Source organism: Cottoperca gobio, unplaced genomic scaffold, assembly GCF_900634415.1.
Source record: "Cottoperca gobio unplaced genomic scaffold, fCotGob3.1 fCotGob3_128arrow_ctg1, whole genome shotgun sequence".
NCBI classification, from domain to species: Eukaryota; Metazoa; Chordata; class Actinopteri; order Perciformes; family Bovichtidae; genus Cottoperca; species Cottoperca gobio.
The window spans coordinates 37501-64250 of NW_021166796.1; the positions used below are offsets into that span (position 1 = coordinate 37501).

Consider the following 26750-nt stretch of genomic DNA (forward strand, 5'->3'; position numbering starts at 1 on the left):
TTGTTGAAAGTGTTGATGTTGTTGTTGAAAGTGTTGTTGTTGAAAGTGTTGTTGATGAAAGTGTTGTTGATGAAAGTGTTGTTGTTGAAAGTGTTGTTGAAAGTGTTGTTGATGAAAGTGTTGTTGAAAGTGTTGTTGTTGTTGATGAAAGTGTTGTTGATGAAAGTGTTGTTGTTGAAAGTGTTGTTGTTGAAAGTGTTGTTGATGAAAGTGTTGTTGTTGTTGTTGTTGAAAGTGTTGTTGTTGAAAGTGTTGTTGTTGAAAGTGTTGTTGATGAAAGTGTTGTTGATGAAAGTGTTGTTGATGAAAGTGTTGTTGTTGTTGATGAAAGTGTTGTTGATGAAAGTGTTGTTGTTGAAAGTGTTGTTGTTGTTGATGAAAGTGTTGTTGAAAGTGTTGTTGTTGAAAGTGTTGTTGTTGTTGATGAAAGTGTTGTTGTTGTTGATGAAAGTGTTGTTGATGAAAGTGTTGTTGTTGTTGATGAAAGTGTTGTTGTTGAAAGTGTTGTTGATGAAAGTGTTGTTGATGAAAGTGTTGTTGTTGAAAGTGTTGTTGTTGTTGATGAAAGTGTTGTTGAAAGTGTTGTTGTTGAAAGTGTTGTTGTTGAAAGTGTTGTTGATGAAAGTGTTGTTGATGAAAGTGTTGTTGATGAAAGTGTTGTTGTTGAAAGTGTTGTTGTTGTTGTTGATGAAAGTGTTGTTGATGAAAGTGTTGTTGTTGAAAGTGTTGTTGTTGTTGATGAAAGTGTTGTTGAAAGTGTTGTTGTTGTTGAAAGTGTTGTTGTTGTTGATGAAAGTGTTGTTGTTGAAAGTGTTGTTGTTGTTGAAAGTGTTGTTGTTGTTGAAAGTGTTGTTGAAAGTGTTGTTGTTGTTGATGAAAGTGTGTTGTGTTGTTGATGAAAGTGTTGTTGATGAAAGTGTTGTTGTTGTGAAAGTGTTGTTGAAAGTGTTGTTGTTGTTGATGAAAGTGTTGTTGATGAAAGTGTTGTTGTTGAAAGTGTTGTTGTTGTTGATGAAAGTGTTGTTGATGAAAGTGTTGTTGATGAAAGTGTTGTTGTTGATGAAAGTGTTGTTGAAGTTGATGAAAGTGTTGTTGATGTTGTTGATGAAAGTGTTGTTGTGCTGCTGCACCTTCTTGCTGTAGATGCAGGCGGAGCCTTGGATCAGCAGCGCGGCCTCTGCAAAGTTCAGTTGGATTTTCCCTCCATCGTACGTGATGCACATGTCGTCCAACTACAGACACAGAATAATGTAGAATTATTACAGATTAATCAAATCTACCTGAAAATAAATCATCTTTTTCACCCTTATTGTGCCTCAAGAGGTTAAAGATAGAACAATGCATCAAGGCGTAAAACAAACAAAAATACAGAGTAAACACATCAAAACTAAAAAGTTATATATTTATCGATGTATATAATACACAATATAAACTACAAAGAAATAAATTAGAATTCACTATAATATTCATTTTGGAAAGGCAGTAATTATTATTATTAATAAGAGTGAAGCAGAATATCAGAGTGCTTATTATCAGACGATTTTAGAACATGCTCATTTTAAGAGTTTACTTCTTCTAAATAGTCGTTTAACTCTGACGCCACGTCGATCTCCCAGTTCTTAGTGAGCTCTCTGATGGGCTGCAGCAGGTGAGGAAATCTGCTCTCTGTGGACTCCATGATGAACCGAGCTGCCTGTGGCGAGGGTCACAACATCACTACAGTGAAAGTACACAAGTATTACCACATTCACGAAGTATTAACAGCAGAATATTCTTAAAATATCAAAAATAAAAAGTACTCATTGTGCAGAGCGACCCCCATCAGTGGTCACTGTATTAGGTACACCTGTACAACTAAACGTAATGCAACAGCTAGGACATACATTTCACCTTGAAAACGTTTATAATGTTTCTTGTGTCAGAAATGTGTAAACGGTATGGGAACATAAAGTAAAGTAAATAAATAGGTAGATCAATACAAAAGGTAAATTAATATAGATGCAAAGTAAAACAGAAATATAAATGTATGTCACCTTTTATTAATTAACGACGTCTACTTTTATTTATTATTATATTTGGTTCATTTAATGGCATATTTATTTATGGACTACATTATATTGACAGTGTTATTTAATATCACTCATGCAGCATTTCCCTCTGAAATGCAAATGAAGTACAAGTACCTCAAAATTGTACTGAAGTACTTTAGCTTTAAGTATTTAGATCAACAGATCTCAGAGTCTGACTTTTAAATCTCAGGTTGTTTGTTTTATTTATTACCAGCTGTCTACGAATTAACATTACATTTAACGTTACAACAACGACGGATTGTGGTAGACATTAAGCCGAATACGACAAAACATCCGATCGATTAGTTAAATATCCTAACTCGTCTTCTGTCAGAAGGAAATGAACCAAAAACGAAAGTTACGATACAAACGACAACTTGTTCAACGTAATTCGGCAGAATGTCTTCTTCATACAAACAGAAACATTGCGACTGTTCTGGGCTGAATTAAAACATAAATCTTTTACTAAACTAGTACTTAACAATGTTTAACTTACAGTAACGTAGAGTGTTAAAGCCACATTAATAAATAACTCACCGTGATAACAGAGCTCCTGCTAAATGTTATGTAGCAGTTAGCATTACAGTCAAACAACCCGCGCAACTTTCTTCTTCGCTGTTCAGATTCTTATTCTTCCTTTTCTTCTTCGTTGGTGTTTATTGGCAGTAACCAGCTTAGAGGCGCATTACCGCCACCAGCTGGACTCAAGTGTGGTACAAGGTGCAGGAAATAAATAGAGTAAATGAAATAGTAATAAAATAGAATAAAAAAACATAATTTCAATAACATTTTATAAAAATATATCAATGAGGCACTCTTATTTGTAGAGATGCTAATGATCAGCTTAAATATACAGTAACATAGTGATACTAATAAATATAACACATAACTATTAATAAACATAACATAAAATAAATACATAAATAAATAAATAGCTAAAGTACATATAAAAATAATGAAACAAAAAATTATAATAAAAAAATTAATAGAATAACATGTCTGTCAATTCAGACCTTGAACATTTTACATAACACTAAACACATTTTTTTGTATATTTTTAATTATTGTTCAATTATTTTCTATTTAAAATATGTTTTTGATTCCCTTTTTTATATGTATGTGTACTTTACTTTATTTGTATTCAAGCTTTCAGAGGACAGCTTTGTGGCCCAAATTAATATTTCTGATTTACTTATGATAAGTTCCAGGTAGTGTCTCTCTCGTATCACACTGTATCTTATAACATATTGTATCTTATAACATATCGTAACCTATATAACCTATAGCATCTTACGTTTGGTCTTATTGTAACTTATCATAATTTAACTACGAGTGTTCAGCTGTTATTTTCATCAGCTGTATTTAAGGCTTTAAGTTCTTTCAGCCTCAGTATCACTGATGTACTGTTTGGACCTCAGATGTGTGAATGTGAGTCTGAAGCTGAGGAAGCTGCAGTATCTGCTCTCTCTGCCTCTTATATAATCCCTGAAGAAGAAAGTGAAGCTAAGTGTTTCACTGAGCCTCTTCTAGTATTCTGCCTCTGTTGGCCTGTTTATATAACTGACTCACTGCAGTGCTGCACAACACAGCTCTGACAAAAAGTCCTGCTCACCTGCACGTCCACTTTGAATGCATACAGAACACGTTCATTTAAGAAGTCAGAAAACAGTGAAACACACAAACAGAATCAGTTCCTGAGGTATAACACAGAAACTCTGAGACGTTAAATTCCCTGAAACATCTGACTAGCATGAACAAACAGGGCACAAAATGGTTATTTGTGCTCTTTACTTAATTAACTTTTAAATTAATTCGGTTAAACATTATTGTTTTGTTTTGATTTACATTTTAACGTGTGTTCAGTAAGGAAATCAAAGTGTCTCATGAAGATCAGATTGTTCATGAAGATATACATGCTCACAGTGACGATGCTAACATGCTGATGTTAACCCTCTTAGTTTAGCCTGTTAGCATGCTAACATGCTGGATGTTAACCCTCTTAGTTTAGCCTGTTAGCATGCTAACATGCTGATGTTAACCCTCTTAGTTTAGCCTGTTAGCATGCTAACATGCTGATGTTAACCCTCTTAGTTTAGCCTGTTAGCATGCTAACATGCTGATGTTAACCCTCTTAGTTTAACCTGTTAGCATGCTAACCTGCTGATGTTAACATCTTAGTTTAGCCTATAGCATGCTAACATGCTGATGTTAACCCTCTTAGTTTAGCCTGTTAGCATGCTAACATGCTGATTGAGGATGATGAATGTCATATTTTATCTTATTTCTCTTTCTGCCCCCTTGTGGCTGTTCGGAGGTACGACCAGTTTAATGTTGATGACTTTAATGTTTCATTAACTTTAATGTTGGATGCAGAATAACTTCTGCTCAGTTTCCTCTTTCATGTGTTGCCTAGCAACCACTCCGAAGTGAGAGAGGTGATGAGAGTTTTCTGCATTTATATTTTTATTGTTTGTGAAGCAGCTTTGCTTTATCTCAAAGATCTATGTTTTGTTTTGTTATAATTCATTTCATCGTACGTTTTCTTATTTTATTGTACATTATCTTATTTTATCGTAAGCTGTCTTATTTTACTGTACGTTATCGTATATTTTTGTATGTTACTGTATGTTATCATACTCATCCTGTATGTGAGTTTAAATTTATGCGTATAATTAAATATTTATTTACCTTATATAAACCTGAAGAATGTTTATTTACACAATTTTTTATTACATTTTCACAACTTTCCAACATTTTACGGACCAAACTAATAATGAGAGAACAGAGAAAATAATCGGAATAAAATCTTCATTAGTTGCATATATTAATATAATATATATATATTAATAGAGAGAGAATATAACACATCTGTCCGTGTGTCAGGAAAGGGTTAATGATCCCATCATCAGGCTCATTGTGTATTCCTGTCATGGCCTCTGCCTGTCTATAGCATGTCGTGACGTCGCTCTGCATCACACAGAGGAGCTGATGCTGCAGGACGAGGAATATAGGACAACAGCAGGAGGAACAGAGACACACAGAGCTGCAGCAGACTGAGCGTCTCGTCATCAGGTATTTATTCATCCTGCGTGTTTCTGAGGAGGCTTTGTGTTGAACGTCTGCAGCAGAGAGGATTTTATGTCAGAGGACAAACACAAAGGAAGGTCATTGAGAGGGAAGAGATGAGAGAGGGGACCAGAGGCTGCTTAAAGGAGCAGTTCCACATTATAAATAATAATTATACGCACATCACGTAGAAAAACAATGTCAATAAGGAAACAGGTAACTCCAACGCACAACATGTTATTAACGACCACGTTCCATCCTGCTACTTTGTGTCATCATTACAAACACGCCTCGCGTCAGGCAGCGTGCATCGTTCCAGACACAGAAACCCTTTTGTTTATTCTTCTATTGGAGTTTTCAGAGTGAAACATACAGTTTAACTAAAGGAAGAAGAATGTTAAGTATAAGTATTAAGAAAACATTAAATAAAGAAAAACAAAAAAACAGAAACAGAAAAACAAAAATGAAAGTGGATGTTGAAAAAGTCAAGAGTGCTTTTTGTTAATCACGTTTAATTCAGGCTAGCTTCTCTCGCTCTCAATGAGTTTACAGTGTTTACATGTTCATGAATAACCCGTTAATGATCGAGGTTATTGGAGTATTACGTTTATGTGTTTGTACGTGTTTACACCCTAGGGTATTCCTAGCCCGAAGGAATACCCTACGACATACTCCACGACGTACCCTAGGACTAACCCCACGTTAAACTCTACACCAAACTCTACGATGTACTCTACAACGAACCTAACAACGAACTCTACGAAGTTCTCTATGACAAACTCAATAACGAACTCTACGATTTACCCTACTACATACCCAACGACAAACTCTACGACAAACTCAACGACAAACTCAACGACAAAGTCTAAGACTAAGTCTACGACAAAATTTATGACAAACTCTACGATTTACCCTACAACGTACCCAACAACGAACTCTACAACAAACTCTACGATGTACTCTACGCCGACAACAGTTGATGAACTCTCGAGTCGTCAGTTTTCTTTAGATCGATGAACGCAGAAAAAGTTTATGTTTCTTCGATGTCTGCATGCTACGACTCCCAGGGTGCATTTCACTTGCCAACATCTCATCACAGAGCTTCACATTAACGGTGCGCAGAGTCTTGCTTCGTCTCCAAAGCAACTGCAGCTGACGCTCATGGGGAGTGTAGTTTCTGGAGGCTGAAGCTGATTTGTCAGAAACAAAGTACAGATAATTTTTTAACTGGTGGACAGAATGTAAACATTGTTAAATTATCCAGGAGAGTTTCTTTATTCAGAACATTCAGGGGAAAGGGATAAAAAGATAGAAACACAAAAACCTAAAACACAATTCTTAATAAATTGGAATTAAGATTTAATGTGGAGCAGTGATTTCAGTATCGACCTGTGTGATGGGGTATCAGTGGAGCTGTGGTGTCGCAGTTCTCTCTCTGACTCTCCTCCCCTCCTCTACCCTCCCCCCTCTCTTCCCCTCTCCTCCTCCCCTCTCCTCTCTCCCCTCTCCCCCCTCTCCTCCCTTCCTCCCTCCAGCCTTCACTCGTCTCTCAGCTCCAGGAGGATGGAGGGGCTGCAGCAGCTCAGCCTGACTGGAGCGTGAGGAGCCTCCCTAGGCTCCGTCTGCCCCTCTGTGTGGAGCTCTGCCCACCCCCCAACCCTGTCTGTACGCAGCATCTCTCCTCCATCAGCTGAAAACATGGATGGTCTCCGCCTGCCGCCCGTCATCGAGGAAGTCCTCGATGCCTCCGGTCAGTGTGTTTACATGCAGGGTAATAAAGGTTTAATCGTGCATTTCAGGCTTTGTTTACGAGAGCACTGAGAGGAGGAATCTGTGACAAAGTGAAAAAGTTTTGCAGGTGTTTTTTATAAAAATAAATGTAATCAGGATATTATTTTAATATAGATTTTTATTATTAAGTGTTTGTTGTTGTAATACTGATTTTGGCCACAAGAGGCTGCAGCTCATAAATTCTCCAGCCAGTTTCAAACAATGTTAAATAAAAGCTCAGCTGGATTTACTGGTTCTATAACAAACACAATGTTGTTCCCTTTGAGCCGTCTGGGAGACTCTTATTGTGAAACATCTGCGCAGGAAGTAGCTTTGAATGCGATCATCCAATATAATATATATTGTAATGTAAATCTTTGTCAATAAAAGTTAAATAAGGAAGCTAATATTAATAAAATAAGGGTTATTAGTTATAATAACTGTTTTATTTTTTGTGTGATGAAGACGAGCTGTGTGAGCTGAAGGTGGTGAAGCCCATCATGTTGGGAGAAACTCTGACGGCCAAAGAGAGGGAGTCCCTGGAGGAGAAGGAGGAGACTGTGGGAGACGGAGAGAAAGGCCAGCAGGAGGACGAAAAGGAGGAGAGGGAGGAGGAGAAGGAGGAGGAGGAGGAGGAGAAGGACGAAGAGGAGCTCAGAGCTCAGGTGTATCAGCTGCTGCTGGAACTGGACGAGACCAGAGAGGTTTCACAGAGACAAGAGGAGAGTTTCATGGAGCTGCAGGGTCAGAAACACTTCTTCCTTGGGATGACAAAAACCTTTAGTTTGGTACCAACTCGATGCCAATGTTCAGAAAACGTTACAGTGCCGCGGAGCTCGAGACTAACGGCGACCCGTAGACACGTCAAAATCCAGAAGGACGCAGTAAATTCACTATCCACTGTCCAGATCGTTTTTCTCTGATCATTTTAAATTGTGAGCAACAAATATGTGTTGAATCGGCAGGAGAGCTCGTTTCCCCGAGTCTGAGGACCGGCCTCTAGTCTAAGGACAGGCCTCTAGTCTAAGGACAGGCCTCTGGTCTCAGGACCGGCCTCTAGTCTCAGGACAGGCCTCTAGTCTCAGGACCGGCCTCTAGTCTCAGGACAGGCCTCTAGTCTAAGGACAGGCCTCTGGTCTCAGGACTGGCCTCTAGTCTCAGGACAGGCCTCTAGTCTAAGGACAGGCCTCTAGTCTCAGGACATGCCTCTATTCTCAGGACCTGACTCTAGTCTCAGGACCGGCCCCTAGTTTCAGGACAGGCCTCTAGTCTCAGGACCGACCTGCCTCTAGTCTCAGGACCGGCCCCTTGTCTCATGGACAGGCCTCTAGTCTCAGGACCGGCCTCTAGTCTCAGGACAGGCCTGTAGTCTCAGGACCGGCCCCTTGTCTCAGGACAGGCCTCTAGTCTCAGGACCGGCCTCTGGTCTCAGGACCGGCCTCTAGTCTCAGGACAGGCCTCTAGTCTCAGGACAGGCCTCTGGTCTCAGGACCAGCCTCTAGTCTCAGGACTGGCCTCTAGTCTCAGGACAGGCCTCTGGTCTCAGGACCAGCCTCTAGTCTCAGGACTGGCCTCTAGTCTCAGGACAGGCCTCTGGTCTCAGGACAGGCCTCTAGCCTCAGGACCGGCCTCTAGTCTCAGGACCGACCTGCCTCTAGTCTTAGGACCGGCCTCTAGTCTCAGGACCGACCTGCCTCTAGTCTCAGGACTTTTGACTACTAAACTTCTGGTGTCGTGACACCCCTACATCTTACTCAAAGAATATTTTCCCGTCTTGAAATCCACTTGCTGCTCTTCTTCTTCTTCTTCATCCTCATCTGTTTCTTCTCCTCTGATCTTAGGTCTGTTAGAGGACGAGCGACTGGCGAGTGCTCATCAGGCGGAAAGTTTCACCAGACAGATCCAGAGACTGCAAGGTACACATACATTTAAATAACTTCTACATTACTGTGAGGTACACACACATTTAAATAACTTCTACATTACTCCTCCTGTAAGTCTTCTTCTGACTCCTCCTGCAGCTCAGCTCCACTCGGTGCAGGAGGAGATGGACAGCCTGGAGGAGGAGAAGGAGAGCGAGCTGGAGGAGGTGCACGAGGAGCTCCGCTCGGCCCAGGAGGAGGTGCTGATGCTGCAGCAGGCGGCCGACGAGGCGGCGGCGGAGAGAGAGAACGACATCGCATCCCTGCAGGAGGAGATGTGTCGGCTGAGGGCCGAGCTGCAGCGCCTCCACGGCACAGCGCAGGAGTACGAGCTGGAGATCACCTCGCTTAGGGCTGAGATCAGCATGAAGAGCGCAGACAGAAGCACGCATGCAGGTAATACTGCATATATATATTAATACATATATATATATATATATATATATATACCGTATAAGAATATATATATATATATATGTATATATATATATTGTATATATATATACAGAATAAATACAGACACACCCAGGCAATACTGCTCATACATGTATATATATATATATATATATATATATATATATATATATATATATATATACATGTAGTCTGCATACAGCGTTGTATATTTGTAAATATAATAATTATCTGTGTGTTTTCAGGTGACTTGACGCTGAAGGACGAGTTCGTCTCTCTGACGGATGAACATCAGTTTCTGAGCTGCGACAACAAAGATCTGAGCTGTAAAGTGAAGAAACTGCAGCAACGAGACACGTGAGAGACCTCCCAGCAGCATGTTACACACGTTTCTACATATCTCACATTTATTCAAATAAGAGGAAGACGGAGCAGGCGGCTGAAGGAGGAGGAGAAGGAGGAGAAGGAGGCGGAGAGGATGGAGAAGGAGGAGAAGGAGGAGGAGGAGGAGGAGAAGGAGGAGAAGGAGGAGCGCGGAGAAGGAGTGAGGAGGAGGAGGAGAAGGCGAAGGAGATAGGAGGAGGAGAAGGAGGAGAAGGAGGAGAAGGAGGAGGAAGAAGGAGAAGGAAGGAGGAGGAGGAGAAGTGAGAAGAAGGATAGGAGGCGGGGAGAAGGAGAAGGAGAAGGAGGAGAAGGAGGAGGAGGAGGCGAAGGAGAAGGAGACGGAGAGAGGAAGGAGAAGGAGGGGAGGAGAGGGAGGAGAAGGGAGGGAGAAGGAGGAGAGGAGAAGGAGGAGGAGAGGCGGAGGAGAGAAGGAGGAGAAGGAGAAGGAGGAGGAGGAGAAGGAGGAGGAGGAGGAGGAGGAGGAGGGAGGGAGGAGGAGGAGGAGGAGGGGAGGAGGAGAAGGGAGGAGGTAGAAGGAGAAGGAGGAGGAGGAGAGGAGGAGAGGCGAGGGGCGTCTGGAGCCGGAGGAGGAGGAGGAGGAGAGGAGAGGATGTGGAGGTCGTCTGCGGCTTCTGTTGGAAGCGACTGATCGCGTCGATAGTATATTCTGCTATTCTTCCTTTAATTATCTCTTATCTTCTTCTTTTCTTTACAATTCTTCTTTCCTCTTCTTCTTCTTCTTATTTCTTCTTCTTCTCCTCCTCCCATCCTCCTCCTCCTGCTCCTCCTTCTCCTTTCTTGCTGTACAGGTGTGGTGAGGATGTGTACCTGGCAGTCACAGACTCTGGGTGTGAGCAGGTGAAGGACTCCTACATCACCGTGTCTCAGTCCGGAGACAGGAAACATGAAGACCGCCCCTCGGAGGAGAAAGTCTGCCACTCGGAGCTGAAGGTGGTGAAGGTCCAGCTGAGACGAGTGGAGGAGACGTCTCACAGAGTCCAGACGCAGGTAACAGCAGACGTCACCATCAACATATTTCATTTCATGTAAAACACATGTTTTGTGAAGACCTGACTCTGATATTCAGATTGACCGGCTAGCATCGAGCACGGTAGCTTGCCAACTCTCCACTGAGCAGCTCTTACTTTAGTTAATCAAACAGAAACTAAACCTGTCTCTGTTTCTGTCAGTGCGACGGGTTGAAGGTCGACCTGGTGGACCTGCAGCAGCTGTACGACAGCAGCCAGCGGGAGCGAGCGGCGCTGGAACTGGAGCTGCAGCGCTGCAAAGCCGAGCTGCAGAAACTGGTGGGCAGGAAGTCACAGGTGAGAGGCCGAAGGTCAACGGCTCAGGTGCTTTCCTAAAGGGGGATTGTCCGAGCCACCTGTATGATTCCTGACTTTAGGACAGTTGAAACCATCTGATGCCTCGAAATCTGTTTTATCGGATAAAACCTTCCTGGTGAAGTTTGTACATTAGTGCGGCGGGTATCAAGAAAAAAAGAAATGTAAATAAGTTCCGACATTTCTGTGTAACTGTGTAAAATAATAAAGAAGTTCAAGGTAAGTGCGACGTAGCATCTCAACCAACACACTGAAAGCCGTACAACGATGTCCGTCTGTCTGTGTGCATGTGGGTCAACGACCTGAAAATCTCTCTGGCCTCATCGTCATCCTGCTTTCTGCAGCAGCTCTGCTCGTGTTGCTGGTTCTTCAGCGTTGTGTTGTGAGCTTCCTGTCGCTGCCGGGCAGTTTGTCTTCAGCAGTCATCTGTCTGTCCGTACAGCCTGCAGGATATCTGAGGCTCATTCAGCTGATAAAACCGTGAAGCTTCCTGAGGTCACATGTGCTTCATCTCCCTGAAGTTCAACCATACGGACCTGTTGTCCCGACCTTCGTCCTCTCCGGACGTGTGGATCAGATTTAAAGACTCTACTACGTCTGAAAGACTTCGGACATGAATGTCCAGACTTGAAACTGAATTTAGGACTTACTAGTCTTGACTTGAGACGTGAGTTTAAATTTGAGACTTGAATGTCAACATTCGAGACACTTGGGACACTTGAGTCAACTTAACGTAGGACCTGCCTCTCTGGAACTTTACTTGGGACTTTGATTATCTTGGCTCGGAATTTGGGACTAGATTTGAGATTGGACTTTAGACTCGTCTGTCTTGATGTAAGACTGGACTTGGAGCTCGACATGGGACTTTAGTGTCAAGACTTGAGACTGATGTAGGTCTTGAGACTTGACTCTGGACTTGGTACCTGGCTTACGACTTGGGCTAGACATGGAAGATTTGGCTTGAGGGCGGACTTGGGGCTCACCGGTTCTGACTTGGTACTTGAGTTAGAACTTCTCTGGAGACACGAGACTAGAGCTGAGACTCAGAGACTTGACTTGGGTTTGTGTTTGAAAGTTGAGACTAAATTTGTGATTTACTAGTCTTTACTTGGTATTTCTTTCTTTTAACTTGGAACCGACCTGTTTTCACTTCAAACTTGACTCGAGTTTAAACTTGGGACTTGAATGTCAACATCTGAGACACTTGGGACTTCATTTTTTCGACTTTGTATAATTTCTTCATTTTGGAATTGACTGACTTGTTTTGACGTGGGACTCGATTTGTGTCTTGACTTTGGTCTCAAGTGTCAATCTATCTTGTCTCTGGACTTTGGACTTGCCTCTCTGAGATATGACTTGGGACTAGATTTGAGATTGGACTTCAGACTTGCCTGTCTTGATGTAACTGGACTTGTAAACAGTGACTTGGTCCCTCCTCTGCTTCTCTCCATCATATCATTCACTCACATTCTTGTCCTCCATCGTTGTATTTACCTCGAGGTTGAACATTTTACCCACAATGCAGTGCTGCTGATCGAGTCAATCTTTAAAGGTAGATGTTTGTAAGATCTCCATCTTGTCTGTAAACATCTTTGGCATTGTTCTCTAACTGCCTGCTTTCTGTTTCCTCATCCTCATGTTTCGTCCGATCGCCGTCACTTTCGTTTCACATGCACAATAAATTTGATGGGTTCCATTATTTCGTCTGCTTTTTCTTTTGCTCCACACTCGCCTCTCTTCCCGATACGTTCTGACTTTATTATTCTGATTATTTTATGGTTTTATTTCCTCTTCCCACCCCCTCTCTCCATGCCCCCCCTACACTCCTGCCTTTTGTCTTCTCCCCAGAACTGCAATGGTCCGTCTGAGCCCCCTGTCCTCTCCATCCCCCTCATAGGAATGATTGTTATAGTGGCCTTGATTTGGTGCTGGTGGGAGGAGATGGCGTCATAGAGGGGACCAGGTATGGCCTCGCCCTTCTTTCTCTACCAGACGCTTCTTTTAGCATCCGAGAGAGGCTGCATCCTGGGGTACATCAGAGAACCTGCCCCCCTCGGGACTAGTACGAGTGATTTATAGTGTGTGAAGTTTTACCAAAGATTAATAATTTTTTTCTAATTAAAGGTCTTAATTAATGGGATGTGTGGTCCAAGTCTATAGTGTGTATTTGTTGTGAATGTCACGCTGGAAGGCGACCGTTATAACAACGAAGATATCTCACTATTCTGCAAAAACCCAAAATTACTTCAAAGCCATTGTTTGTTTTTTAATTCTAGCTTTGGTGCCTTGCTGCTCGAGTGTGGTTCCAGTTAGGGAAAATATGTTATGGTTACTAAAAGGCAAACTGCAAGTCTTTGACAGAAGGCAAATTCTGGTTTCCTTCACAAAAATGAGACATGCGACAGACCCGTGCACCGCCCCAACCTGTCACACCCTAAACATGGGATTATGCTAGAAAAGAAAGGGTTTGATGAGAAACAGGGTTTCAGACGCCTCTTGAAGCAGATTGAGGCCTTAATACAGAGATCCTCTGATAATATTTGTCCTGTGAACATCAGGTTCTCTGCCTTTTGTAACAGCGTGCTGCAGGGACGACGTGCTTCTGTAGTCGACCCTGAAGGTATCATCTCCCTGGCTCCCTCCACAAACAGCCAACAGGATTTTAATATTGGATTTTAGATTATGGCTGAAAATAATCTCTGTGACAAACAAACGTTTATGATATTTACACGTGTTGTTCAGAAGGATCTCCACATATTAATACTTTTATGTTTTTTGAAGTAAGAAGCTAATGTTCGGCTATAAAGGAGCTACAGCAGGTCACATGACTTCACGTCACCACCGCTAAGCTAACGGCTAATGTTAGCGTGATGACGTTTAGTCTCATTTATTGTTGTTTGTAACCAACGTTGTTAAGACACGTAAAGACATATTTACTGACTTATTTATGTCGTAGATAGATACTTTATTTAACCATAACCCTTAAAAGAGACATGACATACAACATTACCCATAGAACAAAACGTTAAAATCTCTTCAGCGTGTGTGAACTTATTTCAGCTTCTAAGGAACAGGACGTGCTAAAACTCATGTCAGGGTTTAGGACTCGATCCTACAGCTCTGTATTGCACTTTGTTTTTCTTCTTCTTCTGGGTCAAGAATTGATTAATATTAAGACCTTTGGTAACTTTTGGAGGCTCATGTAACTACTCAGCATGGAAACACATTTGAATTGTTATCTGCAGTTTATTTTTGGTATTTGGTCGGTAAACACAGTATTTAAGGTAGCCTGTGTTTTTCTATACGTTTAAAGCTTCTCAGCAAAACACGGCGAGTATCACTGAGGTCAAATAAGCGTTTGAATACGTTTCGTTCCTCCATAAAAACATTCGCAACCTGAATCTGATTTTTGGTCTTCTTCACTGCCGTTATTGGGTCATTGCTGTTTCTTGGCGCGTTACCTCCAACAACCATTTTCATATTTATTCTCACTAATTGTTTTTAATAAACACGTGTTGATTGTTTTGAAAAGCTTTGAATGCTTCAGATGTGGAAAACCTTCTGAAGTTTGTGAAAAATGGTCATTTCGTCCACATTATGTCTAAGTTTGTTATTAATCGTGTTTGCGAGTCTTTTCTTCCTCGCAGTAACTCGCGTTGTTTCCTCTCTTCCTCAGCGGAGTGACGCTGAAGGCTGGAGCCTGGTGGTGGCCGCGGTGGCCGTGGCGGCCATTGTAGTTCTGGTGGTCCCCAGCTTCACCAGGGCCTGAGGACTACACAGGAAGTGACCTCACGGGGGAATCATCCAGCACTGCCCTCATACCTGTTGCTGTCCTGCTGATGTCTGCTTGTTGCTTCGCCAAGACGTTTTCACCCGAAGGCCTCGGACGTCAGTGAGTTCTGGAGGGAAGAGCGATAAGCTTGTTGAATTGAAGAAGACTTGAAACTCTTCGTGCAGGTCGGCGTCGTGCAGAAGCTCCGCTGGGTGATCTATTGATCGGCTGCGAGGTTCCACGTCATGATCCGAGAGTCTAACCGGAAGTGTCAAGTGTTAGCATCATTTACAAAGTCTTCCATTGTTTTAATAAGGTGGGTCATTATAAACCTGTTTTCAGCTGTAATTACTTCTTCTGTTTACTACCAGAACAAACTGATCAGGTGGAAGAATTACTCCAAACTTATTAATATTAATATTTCAGTGTTAAAACACTGAGTTAAGGAAAAGTCCAACACTCAAGAATGATACTTGAGTGAAAGTACAGAAGTATTTTCAGCTAAATGTACTTAAAGTAAAAGTTTATCCCATATCAGAGTGTCATATTATTATTATTATTATTATTATTATTATTATATATATATCATATTTTTGCATTAATGCAGCACTTTAATGTTCCTTAATGTTGCTGATTTAAATATAGTTTAATCTATAAAAAAATATACCTAACGTGTTAATAAAGCGAGGAACTTAAGTTATCAAATAAATGTAGTGAATGTGTTGGAGTTAAAATATAAAGTAGCATAGGAAAGTAAAGTACCTCCAGATTGTACTTAAGTACCACACTAGAGTAAATGTACTTATTTATTTTCGTACACCGTTTACAGTAAATGTCCTTTAGTGTTAAATATCAAAATGATTTCACGAGCTGTTGATGTTGCAGATCAGTATGTATAATCAAAGTGTTTCCTTATTTGTTATAGTAAAGATGTTTCTAATATTCCAAACGAAGAGCACGAGGCCGTTTCTATGACAATGTGTGTATCCGCCCCGTCGTTTCGGATCCGCTTCATCGGCCCGAGCTTCACTCTTACTCCAAGTTTCCTGACAATCGGGCTTCTAGTTTTTCTGTAATCCTGCCGACAGACAGACGAACCTTGGCATGAAGTTGTTCAAAACTCCATCGGAAAACATGAAAATGTGAATTATTTAAGTGAACACAATATAATAAATGTAGCAAAACACATTTTCATCTTTCAACTCCCAAAAAACAAATAGTGAAAATGCTACAGCTCCAACATTAAACTTTATTCTTCAGCTGATTAAGTTCTGGATTCTCACGTCTCATCGGAGTCGTGTTGGAGCTGTTGATTCTCAGCGGGATCAGCAGGGTTAGTGTCGGCTTCACAAGCGATTACATGTTAATATCAAAAATATTATGCAGCTTTAAGTCGATGAGGAAGAATTGATCAATAAATCCATCTGCTGCCATATTTGTGTTTGAGAACCAGACTTCTGGCTCACGATGTTTAACAATCACAAGATTAGTTTAAAATCTTCAGAGTTGCAATTTACAATCAGTTTTATTTATATTATTTACCAATTCATTCATTTGTATTGTGGTTTGTAAAACCAAAAGTCCAGAATCTCATCTCAATGTTTGTTGTTTCAATAATTAGTAATTATTTTTGATCAACTCTAAAATTCTTTGCCTTATTTTTCCGAACTGGATTAAAATGATATTTTGCACTCGCGGAGTCGATGACGGAGATAACGGTAGCATATTTAATTGTTTAGTGTTTTAAATACATTAACTCTGCTTCAGTCCTGCTTAATGCTGTATATCATCTTATCATGTGTTTATCCAAAAAAAGACCATTACAGTGATTATCTAACTGATCAGTTTAGTAGCATGAAGAACAAAAAGCAGATTTAAGGACGTAATCACCTTTATACAATTTAAAATGCCTGTATTTGTATGTTTATAGTACCAAACAAATATTATGCACATCTGCAGCAGTGCATTAGCACTTTTTTAAACTTTAGAAAGGTATTTGTTGAGAGATGTGTCGACTGATTTCACTGTGCCAGTTTTAAGCTTTGAGAGCGACGTGTTTGCACTGATGGTGTGTAAATGTTTTATCTTGTTGAAAGAGCAGTATCTGTTTCAGACAATGTTACAAAAAGAACTGCTGGCATTAATAGAAATGTACATTTTGTATTTTATTTATGCAGATGATGTTTTATTAATTCTGAAAGATCAGCAAAAGATGCTGAAGATTGAAAATGTGTAATAGTTGAGCTCATACAGCCTCATTCAGACAGGATTATTATATAACATATTTGTACTTATATATGAAGCTGATGAACTTAGAAAGTTTTGTATACAATAATATTCTGCATCACCAGCAGATATATTAAATCATTTAATTAATTACTATAATTACTTCTATTAATATCAGTATTATTACATTATTGTTGATTCATTTAGTTATTCACAAAGACAGTTGTAAACTACTCAAATGTCTCTTAAAAGTGACCGGTGTCTGCCGCGTGACAGTTTTAAATAGTTAGCTAGTTAATCCATTATTTCGGGTATCAAGTCTGGGTGTTATTAATTCATGGATTAGTCAAGTTGTCTCTTTGAGAGATCTCTTCATCAAGAGAGACGTGTGTACAAGAAGACAGAGTTCTGGTTATTTATGTGTTATTTTGTGGATTATGTGTGTAAATAGTGAAAAAAAGAGGACCCACAATAGAGCCCTGTGGGACACCTTAACTGTTGGTTTCTTGATTTAGAACAACTGCTGCTTCAGTTCTAACCTAATGATATTCATACAAACAAGAAAGAGGAATAAATCCTGTCTGAATGGGGCTGTAGAGAACCCCCCCCCCCCCCCCGTCTTGTTTTGCACATAGACAAGTTTCACTTTTTAAATGGATCCTGATTGATGTTTACATTTAAGTGGTGACCAAATAATCATAGAACATATAATCAGATGTTGAAGTTGGAATCAGGTATTTAGGAGAAAAACGTAAAACTCGTTCAAAGTATCTGATGCATGTGACCAAATACTAACAACTTCAAAATAAAAGACATTCCAGTTTAAATAAAAGCACTGTTGAGAATTGACATGGCATTATCGTGACAAGGCAGGTCTTAAAAAATGTATGAAATTATAATACAACTTGAATTATTTATTTAGCATTTGATGATTTAGTGATATATATGAATATTGTGGTTATTAGTGGGACATTGATCAGGTTTGTTCTAAATGTGTCATTAAGACCTTTATATCATCTACGCATTACAGACATGTAATTACTTTAATCAGATTATAATGGTGGACAAATAGTTGCTTGCTGCCAGTTTCTGAAAGAACTGAGAAGAAGATTAAAAATCTAAATTAGGAATAATAAATAGAAAACATTCATGGTAAATCAAAAATATGATGTTAAAAGTTAAAAATGATAATAATTTAAGAAATTGGGTCGAAACTATAAAATACAAAGTAATAAGTTGAACTTCAAATTTATGAAATTTTAATATTTGAAGTCAGAATGAACAAGACAAATGTTTGATTTAAATACTATTTTGATTTAGTAAAAGCAATTTTTAATTAATGAGTCAAATATTAAAATTACTATATCATAATGGTTTTTAATTTAAAGTTATTATTTGGATTTACTTAATCTCATAATTGTAATTAAGTAAATAAAAGAGTTACTCTGTACTTTAAAAATAATAATTCTGTTTCATTATATCTTGACGGACTTTATTTTATTCATGTTTTCCAACATCTCTGCGTCTCCGCAGTGTGTTGGTGTCTCTGTACTTTCACAATATTTATGTCAAAACATGTGATTTTACGTTTTATTTGTAACTTGCCAGAATCCTGTAAAGTGTTGTGAAATGTGGAAAAGTTGTTGACGTTGACAGAATTATAGTTCATCAGTTTTAATCTGCATGTTAATGTCTCTCTGTAGCTTTATTTAGTGATACTTGGCTTTGTTTCATTCTTAGTCGCTTTAAAGGAAACAATGTTCAGCTGATTAGACTTCAGTCCAATGAAGTTCAGAGGTTTTGTAGAAACAGAGTTTGAGGTTCGATTATTAGTTTACTGATATCTGGATATCTTCTACCAGCTGAAACTCGACTACCAGTTAAAAACATTTTAAACTATTTCTGCTGGTTACGATTGTTTTGACGACGGTAAAGTCAAAGTTCCTGTTCGACCACAGCAGCAGGAGATGTTCACGTTACTTTGAAACAGTCCCGATTGTAATTCTGATGAAAACAAAACAAATCTGATACAAAAGTGAAGAATTATTTGTTCATGTCATGAGAAACGAACGTTTTCATCACGTCGCACAAAATTCTGTCTGTTTGAAATAAGCAACAGAAACAAAATGACTCAACTTCCTGCTTCACTTCGTACCAATATGTCCCACGTGAATTTGAACTCGGTGAAGCAATGTCCCTAACGTGAACAGAAATATAAACATGAACATCAACAAAAAAGGTTTCCCATGACGTCCCCTCAACGTTTCAAAAACAACGTAGATGTAATTGTTGTTTTTATTACGGCTCTCTTCACAGTCTACCAAATTAAAGGAAACTAAAGAAGATCCTGAACGCTTCATACTGATATCAGAAACTTTTGTCAATCCATCGTTAGCATTCGAACAAACATTAGCTAGCTGTAGAGAGGTCGGTGTTGCACGTTAGATTTAGAGAATTGTTCAATTAGCATGAAACTAGATGCATAGATTGAGGCGCTGTAGCAGATGCAGAGTTAGCCGATTTGCACGGATGGTAGCTTTTTTGTTTATTTTGATTATTTAATTTATTTATCTTTAGCTATTTACTTTTGTTGCTATAAACAGTTAGCATGTCCAACTTTATGCTACCTACTTTTAGTTAGCTGCTGTTATTATAGACATATGTTTTTAGTTTGTAGCTCACTGCTGTTACTGAAAAGGCTAAATGAAAGCTAACATTTAATCAAAAAAAGCTATTTGTTTACCAACGATCGCTGCTAGGCTAGCCGTTTCCCACTGTTTCCAGTCTTTGTGCTAAGCTAGGCTAACCGCGGCCTGGACCTAACAGAGAATAAAACATTTCACAAAATGTCCAACTGTTTTTAAACTCTTGAGATTAATGTTCTTCTTGATTGTATAACGGCTGCTTTAATGTGGGTTCTCTTTTGGCTTTGACGCTTTGTTAGCCTGTCAGCTGTGCTGTGTGAACTCTGTACGAACTCTGGATGAACTCTGTACGAACTCTGCTTTAAGTTAGACGTCTAAACTCGGAGTAAAGTTACCGGCGTGTTGTCGTCTGGCAGCTGTTTGTTCTGTTTTAAATGACGTATTATTCTGTGTTTAATCGTCTCGGTGATGTTTCTGCAACATTAATGTCTGAACAAGTTTTTATTTTGTTGAAAGGGCCTGTACATTTTGTAAATGACCTGACTAATAAAAACTAGTTTTTCCTTGTCTTTAATGTCCATGTAGTTTTGTGTTGGATATGTTTTTTTTACTGTACAGCAGAAGTGACTTTTAAAGACGTTTTAACACTAAAAATGTTTAATATACAGGGAACAATTAAATTCAGACTTTATAAGGACACAACTCACCAATCACACAATCATTTATTGAATCATTACATTTATATTTTATTTCTTGTGTCATTTTATGGAATCAGAATATATAAAAAGAATAAATCTGTAAAAGAATAAGAAAATAAATCTGTAAATATAAAGAGGAATAAATAAAATAATAATTAAGTAAACAAAATATATGTAGAAATATAAAAAGGGAACAAGTGAAATAATAAATAAGTAAATAATCAATTATACAATAGATTATTTATAAGCATTTTCATTTATTTTTATTATATATAAATATATATTTTGTGATGTTTAAATAAGTAGTTGTCCTGATCTGATGATTATTATTAACAGTGTTATTATTATTACACATGTGTCCCTCTCACTTTATTCATAAACGGACAAAAAAGAAAGACAACAATAAAATGTTACGATAATAAATAATAAAGTCCTGAGAACAAACGATAACAGGCAGAAATAAGCAATAATTAAAACTTAAAAACTGAGGCAGCAAAGTAAAAGGAGGCTGAAAATAAACGTATTTAAATGTAAAAGGATCCGTTTTTAGACTTTGTGTGTATTTAGATCTGTGAGCGCATCAGGAGTAAGTTAGTCTATAAATAAAGACTTTTACTCTCCTGATGACAGGAAGCTGATCTGCAGCAGAGATGATGGAGACACTTATATATAAATGTGTATTTATATATAAATATATTTATATTTGAAAGAGAGCTGCACATTTCCCTCTCAGTACTACGTACTACCCTTTATAAAGTGTAACAGCATCCGGACGTGTTTTCTTTGACTGTTCCTTTAGTTGTAAAGTAACTAAAGTCTTGAACACACGGCTGAATGTTCAGAAACCTATATTGTAATTGTGATTCCTGAAAGGTTGAAATCTTGTTTTAGTTTCTTTATTAATTGTGTTTGTTTGTTTATTTCATCGCACAAAACTTTTAAACAAGATTCTTTTTCCTTTTTCTCAGTGACTTTATATTATATTTCATATTATATTCAAAGCATCACGTTAACTGTATTTATTATGAATATTATTATTATGAATATTTTAAAGGTGGCATATCTTACTCCCCTTAAAACCCAGAAGGCCTCCCGACCCACTGGGAAGCTTTAGCGACCCCCCAGTGGGGTCCCGACCCCCATGTTGGGCACCACCGTCCTAAACATTCTACCTGAATCTACCTCCAGAACAACTGTTGATTTTATAATCTCAACCGGACTCTGATTGGCTGCCCTCAGATGACGTCCCCCCCGGGCCCCCGTGTCTCTCCCCGGTTTGGAGCCTCTAAAAATACCCGGAGGTGTCACGGTGCCCGCGGAGCCCCCCGGCCTGTCCCCGCCCCGCCGCCCCGCCGCCACCAATGAGCTGCGGCCCTCCTCTCCGGGTCGGGCTGAGGATGCCCGGGCCGCGCGTGTATATGGTCACGGAGGGGGCATTCCTGGGAGTCCAGCTCAGTGACGCCGAGCTTTTTAAACCTCCATCCACTTATTCTCCAGCCGCAGCCCGACTCTCTGCAGGCCGCCGTCTGCGCGTCAGGACCCGGGCACAGCAGCGCGTCTGTCCGGAGGAACACAACTTTCTACTTCCTCTCGTTTGTGGTTGTGGAGCTCATGACTGAGCCGCACTGGACGAACTCATCTGTTCCCTCCCAGAGCCGCTCCTCTTCTTTTTTTTCCTGCCTTCTCTTCTCTTCCCACTCCGCGCTATAAAAGCGGGGCACCATGATGAGCAACAGCGGATACTTGGAGCCACAGCTGCCGCCTCAGTTCTTCCAGAGCAGCGCGGACATCTCCGGGGAGGAGGAGGAGGAGATGCCGGCCACCGAGAAGGACCTGGCCGAGGACGCCCCGTGGAAGAAGATCCAGCAGAACACGTTCACCCGGTGGTGCAACGAGCACCTGAAGGTGGTGAACAAGCGGATCAACGACCTGCAGAAGGACCTGAGCGACGGGCTGAAGCTCATCGGGCTGCTGGAGGTGCTGAGCCAGAAGAAGATGTACAGAAAGTATCACTCCAGGCCCAACTTCCGGCAGATGAAGCTGGAGAACGTGTCTGTGGCGCTGGAGTTTCTGGAGAGGGAGCACATCCGCCTGGTCTCCATCGGTGAGTGGAAACCTGCTGAGTCTGGACATGTTTTACGCACATTTTACGCAAAACACAAACTGTGCGTGAGAGCTGAGAGACACAGTGAGAAGGAGATGAGCAGGAAGGTTTTATTATTGACAAAAGGACACATGAGTCCAAAGCACAGAGTAATGCAGATTATTTATTAAAAACATAAAAGTCAGAGTTATTTATGACTTTAAGACTATTTGCTGACTTTTTACTTCTTAAACCTTTAACTTAACCCGGAAAACCCCTTAAGTATTTATTAATGAACACAGATCTACAGGGTCTACTGTAAGAACTTTAAGGGGTTTCTATCACTGCAACACCTTATTGCAGCTTTGACACAATAAAGACTTTGTTATTGAACTCTATCAGGACACAGTAACTAATCTTTACTGTTCGTACTATTCGTCTTAAGAAATCCTTTGATCTACACAAACAGCTCTAAAAGTAACTCTGATACAATCCCATTAAAATGTCTTATTTACATAACACATATGAATAAATGATATTATTATTATCAAACAGCTGTTAAATAAATAAGATACAATATGTAAAGCTTGTTTAAGGTGAATTCTTCTCAGCCGAAGAAATATTTAAATATTTAAATCATGAAACGTCTCCTCAGTCTCTGGCGTTACGTTCTCGTGTATTTAATACCACGTTCAGTAGGAAGCAGGATGTGTTTTAGGAAGGAGGATGTGTTTTAGGAAGGAGGATGTGTTTTAGGAAGCAGGAAGTATTTTAAGAAGGAGGATGTGTTTTAGGAAGCAGGAAGTATTTTAGGAAGGAGGATGTGTTTTAGGAAGCAGGAAGTATTTTAGGAAGGAGGATGTGTTTTAGGAAGCATGATGTGTTTTATGAAGGAGGATGTGTTTTAGGAAGCAGGAAGTGTTTTAGGAAGGAGGATGTGTTTTAGGAAGCATGATGTGTTTTATGAAGGAGGATGTGTTTTAGGAAGTAGGAAGTGTTTTAGGAAGCAAGTTTTCACATACAGGGAAGTTGCTTTCTGAATGACGTGTGCACATAAACACGTAGTTACAGAGCCCCCCCACAACACTCATTAATATGTATGAACAAGGTACAAACATAATCAGAGTCTAAAACATGAAAAGAGTTGAAATAAAATATAAAACAAATGGAATATAAAAGTAAAATAACTATTTAATTGTAAATGAATGAAATATGAATATCAGTCTGTTCACTCAAGCAAATCTAAAAACTAAAGAAAAAGAAAAATGTTGTGAGAGTGCAGCTGCAGGAGGGTCTGTGTGTGTGGGGGGGGGCAGCGTCTCGTGGGGGGGGGCTGATTGATGGCGGGACAGCTGAGCTCTGCTCTGCCTCCACCGACAGCTGCTGAAAATAGACTCTGAGAGGAAACGAGACGACGTCTGCAGGAGAAGTTTCACAGCAACACACAGCTGGAAGCTTCACATTCACAGCTTCAGTATTTCTCTTGTTTTCAGACTCGATCTCTTAGTTTGTGTCGCTCAATAATCTGAAAACAATCTTTGAACCTCGCAGTTCATCGATTAATCCCAAATCTATCGTCACTTTCAGGAAACAGCAAAGACTTTGTAACTTTCGAAAGACATGTCGTGTCCTGTAATAAGGTTAATTAAAGGTTAATTAAAGGTTGTTCCTGTGGATCTGAAATGCCAGCGGTGAAGCTTAATGTTTGATTCAGTGTAGAAGAGAAGTTCTGGATCTTCTTCAGTTACAGTCAGGTGATGACTCCAGAGGTCAAAGGTCACCGCTCAGAGGACGTTCATCTCGCTCATATTCAGAGCTTTTTTATTCTTTGTCTTTGTTTAACACTTTGTTTATCAGAGTGGTGATCATCAGATATTTTAAGATCTTTGTGTCCGTCTCACAAAAACTCACAAACTCTAATAGATCAAAGTCACAAATGTACGAGAAACAAACTCTGAAGAGTTGTGTTTTCTTTGTAGAAGAACTGAACTACACTCTTCCTCCCTCTTTCATTTGACTTTACTCACAACGGACCCAAATCTTCATCGTAGTTTGTGAGCGTCAGCGTTGTGTTTGTCTGCAGAAGCTTCATAAACTGACTGTTTCTCCAGTTTTAAGACACTTTCTACATCCTGGTGTTTTTAACTCTATATTTGACGGATGAAGGATTTTAGTCCTGAACGTCTGGATCTTAAGTTCTCAGAGAAACAAGCTGAACAAACGTTAGCGGCAGCCGAACAGCGTGCAGGAGAAACTCTGATGTTTAACCTTTGAATCAGAGGAGAGACAAACCCCCATGATGCACCTCTGCTGCACCAACACACCAAACTCCCATGATGCACTGCTGCTCCATACCAAACTCTCCAGCTTTTCAGTTTCTCTCTCTGCTCCCCCCCCCCCCTCCTCTAATGGTTTCCATGTGTTAGCAGTCAGCGCGCAGGAATGTCAGCTGAAGCCCCCCCCCCAGTCTCTTTGTTTTACAGCCATGTGTCTGTTTGTCGCTGTGTTTGGATCATTTAACATTTTATTAAAGGCTCAGTTCACCAAACTAACGTCTTCCTCTGCTGCAGGGCTTCTCAAAGGTTTTTCAAACTAAAGGTCGAAGTAACACTCTGCAGAATAACTGGAGTAGGAAGTGAAGTTTATTTACTTCCATCTTCCAGAGTCTCAAAGGGCTTCACAAGAGGAACATTGTAAACAATAAGATAAAACTGTGAAAAGAAACAAACATAAACAACAAACACCTTAAAAAACACAAAACTACAAATAGTAGCAGGAAATGAGTACAAATACCTCCAATTGTATTTGAGTGCAGTACTTTAGTAAACGTACTTTCTTCCCCCCTGCTGTCATCATGTTTATTTAATCAGCTCATCAAAATGTCGCTAATAAACTTTTAGGGGGCTTTGATACTAAACTGTGAATAAACCACGACTAAATCAAACAGGATTATAACTTTAATCTGCACAATAGTTTCATTAAGTTTACAGAAGAAGTTTAGATATAAAATATTTTTGTCCAAACAACAGACTAAAACCCAAAGTTATAAAACATTAAGAAACTAGCAAATATTCACATTTTAAAACCTGAAACCAGAGAAGTTTTGTGGCATTTCTGCCTAAAATAAGAGAATCTATAATAGAGCTGCAACAAACAGTCGACTAATTATTAGCCGATTATATATTAAAGTGACAACAAACATTTAAAGACATCAGGACTTTAAGAACAAGACATTAATGTAGAGAATAATCTGCACATTAATCTAAATGAACATAATCGTTAGTTGCAGCTCTACTTTATGACAGAAAAAGTCCTTTGGCCCTCAACTGTAAATTTGTGATTTTGGGCTTTAAATAAAATATATTTGTTTAATCTTCTGTTTAGTTTTGTTGCTGCGTCAACACCAAAACAATCTGCAGAACTATGTGGACCTTCAGTCCTCTCTGGTTTCATGATGCTGTTTTTAGACCAATTAGTACGTTCCTCTGACTGAGTGAAGTCTGCACATCTAACTCTGTCACTAATGAAGAGTTTCTTCTCCCTTTAAGTTTTATTGACACTTTATAAACTCTGTTTCCACATCTTCTGCTGCTTTTATAAAGAGCTGTATCATCTGCATACAGGTTAATTCTGCACTCATTAGTCTATTGATTGTGTTCACAGTATTTGTGCAAAGTGTCAGATAATGATTACACTAATATTATTAGTTTTATACTATTAGTGGAGTTAAACTCCAGTGGTGCTGCGTAGGTTTGTTCTCGTGTGAAACATTTCCAATAACTTCAGAGCGTTTAAGGTCCAAAAGTCAACATTGAAAGAATTATTCACAACATGTTTTTATCCAACAGAATATTCTGCTTCAATACATATTTTTTTAAGTTTAGCCTCAAAAACAACATTTACAATGACGAGTTATCATCATCATTCATTAAAGAAAGTTCATTTAATTAAAAAGAATATGATGAATCACTTTATTCAAATTGACTTTATTCAATTGTAATTGACGTGATAAAATATGATGACAGACGAGCCCTAGGTTATTGACCGATTATTAACGCAAAACTATTATACTCGCACCACATAAGATACAATAACCCTTTATTAGTCCCACAACGGTTACAGCAGCAAAGAGACAAGAGAAAGTACAAAAGTGTAATAAATAAGTAAAAAGACAATTGAATTACAGAACTGAACCAGAAAAGCTCGAATGTGAGCAGGAGCTGCTTTAACAAGCTGCCACTCGTGTGACACTATTTTTTAGTCTGACATGTGTCTGTTCCTATAAAATCCACAATAAATAAATAAAAATCCACAAATGATCTCTTTCTACATATTTAGTTTGATTCAGCTGACGTTCC

At 39.5% G+C, this 26750-nt stretch overlaps 3 protein-coding genes across 7 annotated transcripts in view; 2 read left to right on the top strand and 1 right to left on the bottom strand.

Annotated features, from left to right (window-relative positions):
• The window catches only part of ncaph2 (non-SMC condensin II complex, subunit H2), an 11943-nt gene extending 9214 nt beyond the window's left edge, over positions 1–2729 (bottom strand). Inside the window, exons 1-3 of one of the 3 annotated variants that reach the window (XM_029426202.1) lie at positions 2607–2729; positions 1571–1716; positions 1131–1232 (exon numbers count right to left, since the gene is read on the bottom strand). In XM_029426202.1, the coding sequence (XP_029282062.1) occupies positions 1131–1232; positions 1571–1678 (210 nt within the window). In that variant the 5' untranslated portion in view covers positions 1679–1716; positions 2607–2729. The remainder of the gene's footprint in view (positions 1–1130; positions 1233–1570; positions 1717–2606) is intronic. The other 2 variants (XM_029426201.1, XM_029426203.1) reach the window with 2 other exon arrangements.
• Positions 2730–5015: 2286 nt separating this feature from the next.
• LOC115004553 (coiled-coil domain-containing protein 136-like) lies at positions 5016–20180 on the top strand. 3 transcript variants are annotated; one of them, XM_029426204.1, is made up of 10 exons: positions 5016–5141; positions 6671–6906; positions 7371–7649; positions 8747–8821; positions 8927–9223; positions 9487–9598; positions 10435–10633; positions 10816–10950; positions 12817–12931; positions 14645–20180. In XM_029426204.1, exons 2-9 carry the CDS (start codon positions 6834–6836, stop codon positions 12919–12921), a joined length of 1275 nt encoding a protein of 424 aa, XP_029282064.1. In that variant the 5' UTR covers positions 5016–5141; positions 6671–6833; the 3' UTR covers positions 12922–12931; positions 14645–20180. The 3 variants fall into 3 exon arrangements, with proteins under 3 accessions (XP_029282064.1, XP_029282066.1, XP_029282065.1); XM_029426206.1 differs by having other exon boundaries at positions 6671–6885; XM_029426205.1 differs by lacking the exon at positions 12817–12931.
• Positions 20181–21763: 1583 nt separating this feature from the next.
• LOC115004544 (filamin-C-like) lies at positions 21764–22902 on the top strand. Its single transcript, XM_029426191.1, has one exon. It carries the CDS (start codon positions 22032–22034, stop codon positions 22581–22583), a length of 552 nt encoding a protein of 183 aa, XP_029282051.1. The 5' UTR covers positions 21764–22031; the 3' UTR covers positions 22584–22902.
• Positions 22903–26750: the final 3848 nt, after the last annotated feature.

Bases quoted from the DNA above. Each gene is read 5' to 3' on its own strand.
- LOC115004544 (XM_029426191.1), top strand. From the start codon at position 22,032: ATGATGAGCAACAGCGGATACTTGGAGCCACAGCTGCCGCCTCAGTTC.
- LOC115004553 (XM_029426204.1), top strand. From the start codon at position 6,834: ATGGATGGTCTCCGCCTGCCGCCCGTCATCGAGGAAGTCCTCGATGCC. The intron at 9,224-9,486 runs GTAATACTGCAT...GTGTGTTTTCAG, and splicing joins AGACAGAAGCACGCATGCAG to GTGACTTGACGCTGAAGGAC. The intron at 9,599-10,434 runs GTGAGAGACCTC...CTTGCTGTACAG, and splicing joins AAACTGCAGCAACGAGACAC to GTGTGGTGAGGATGTGTACC.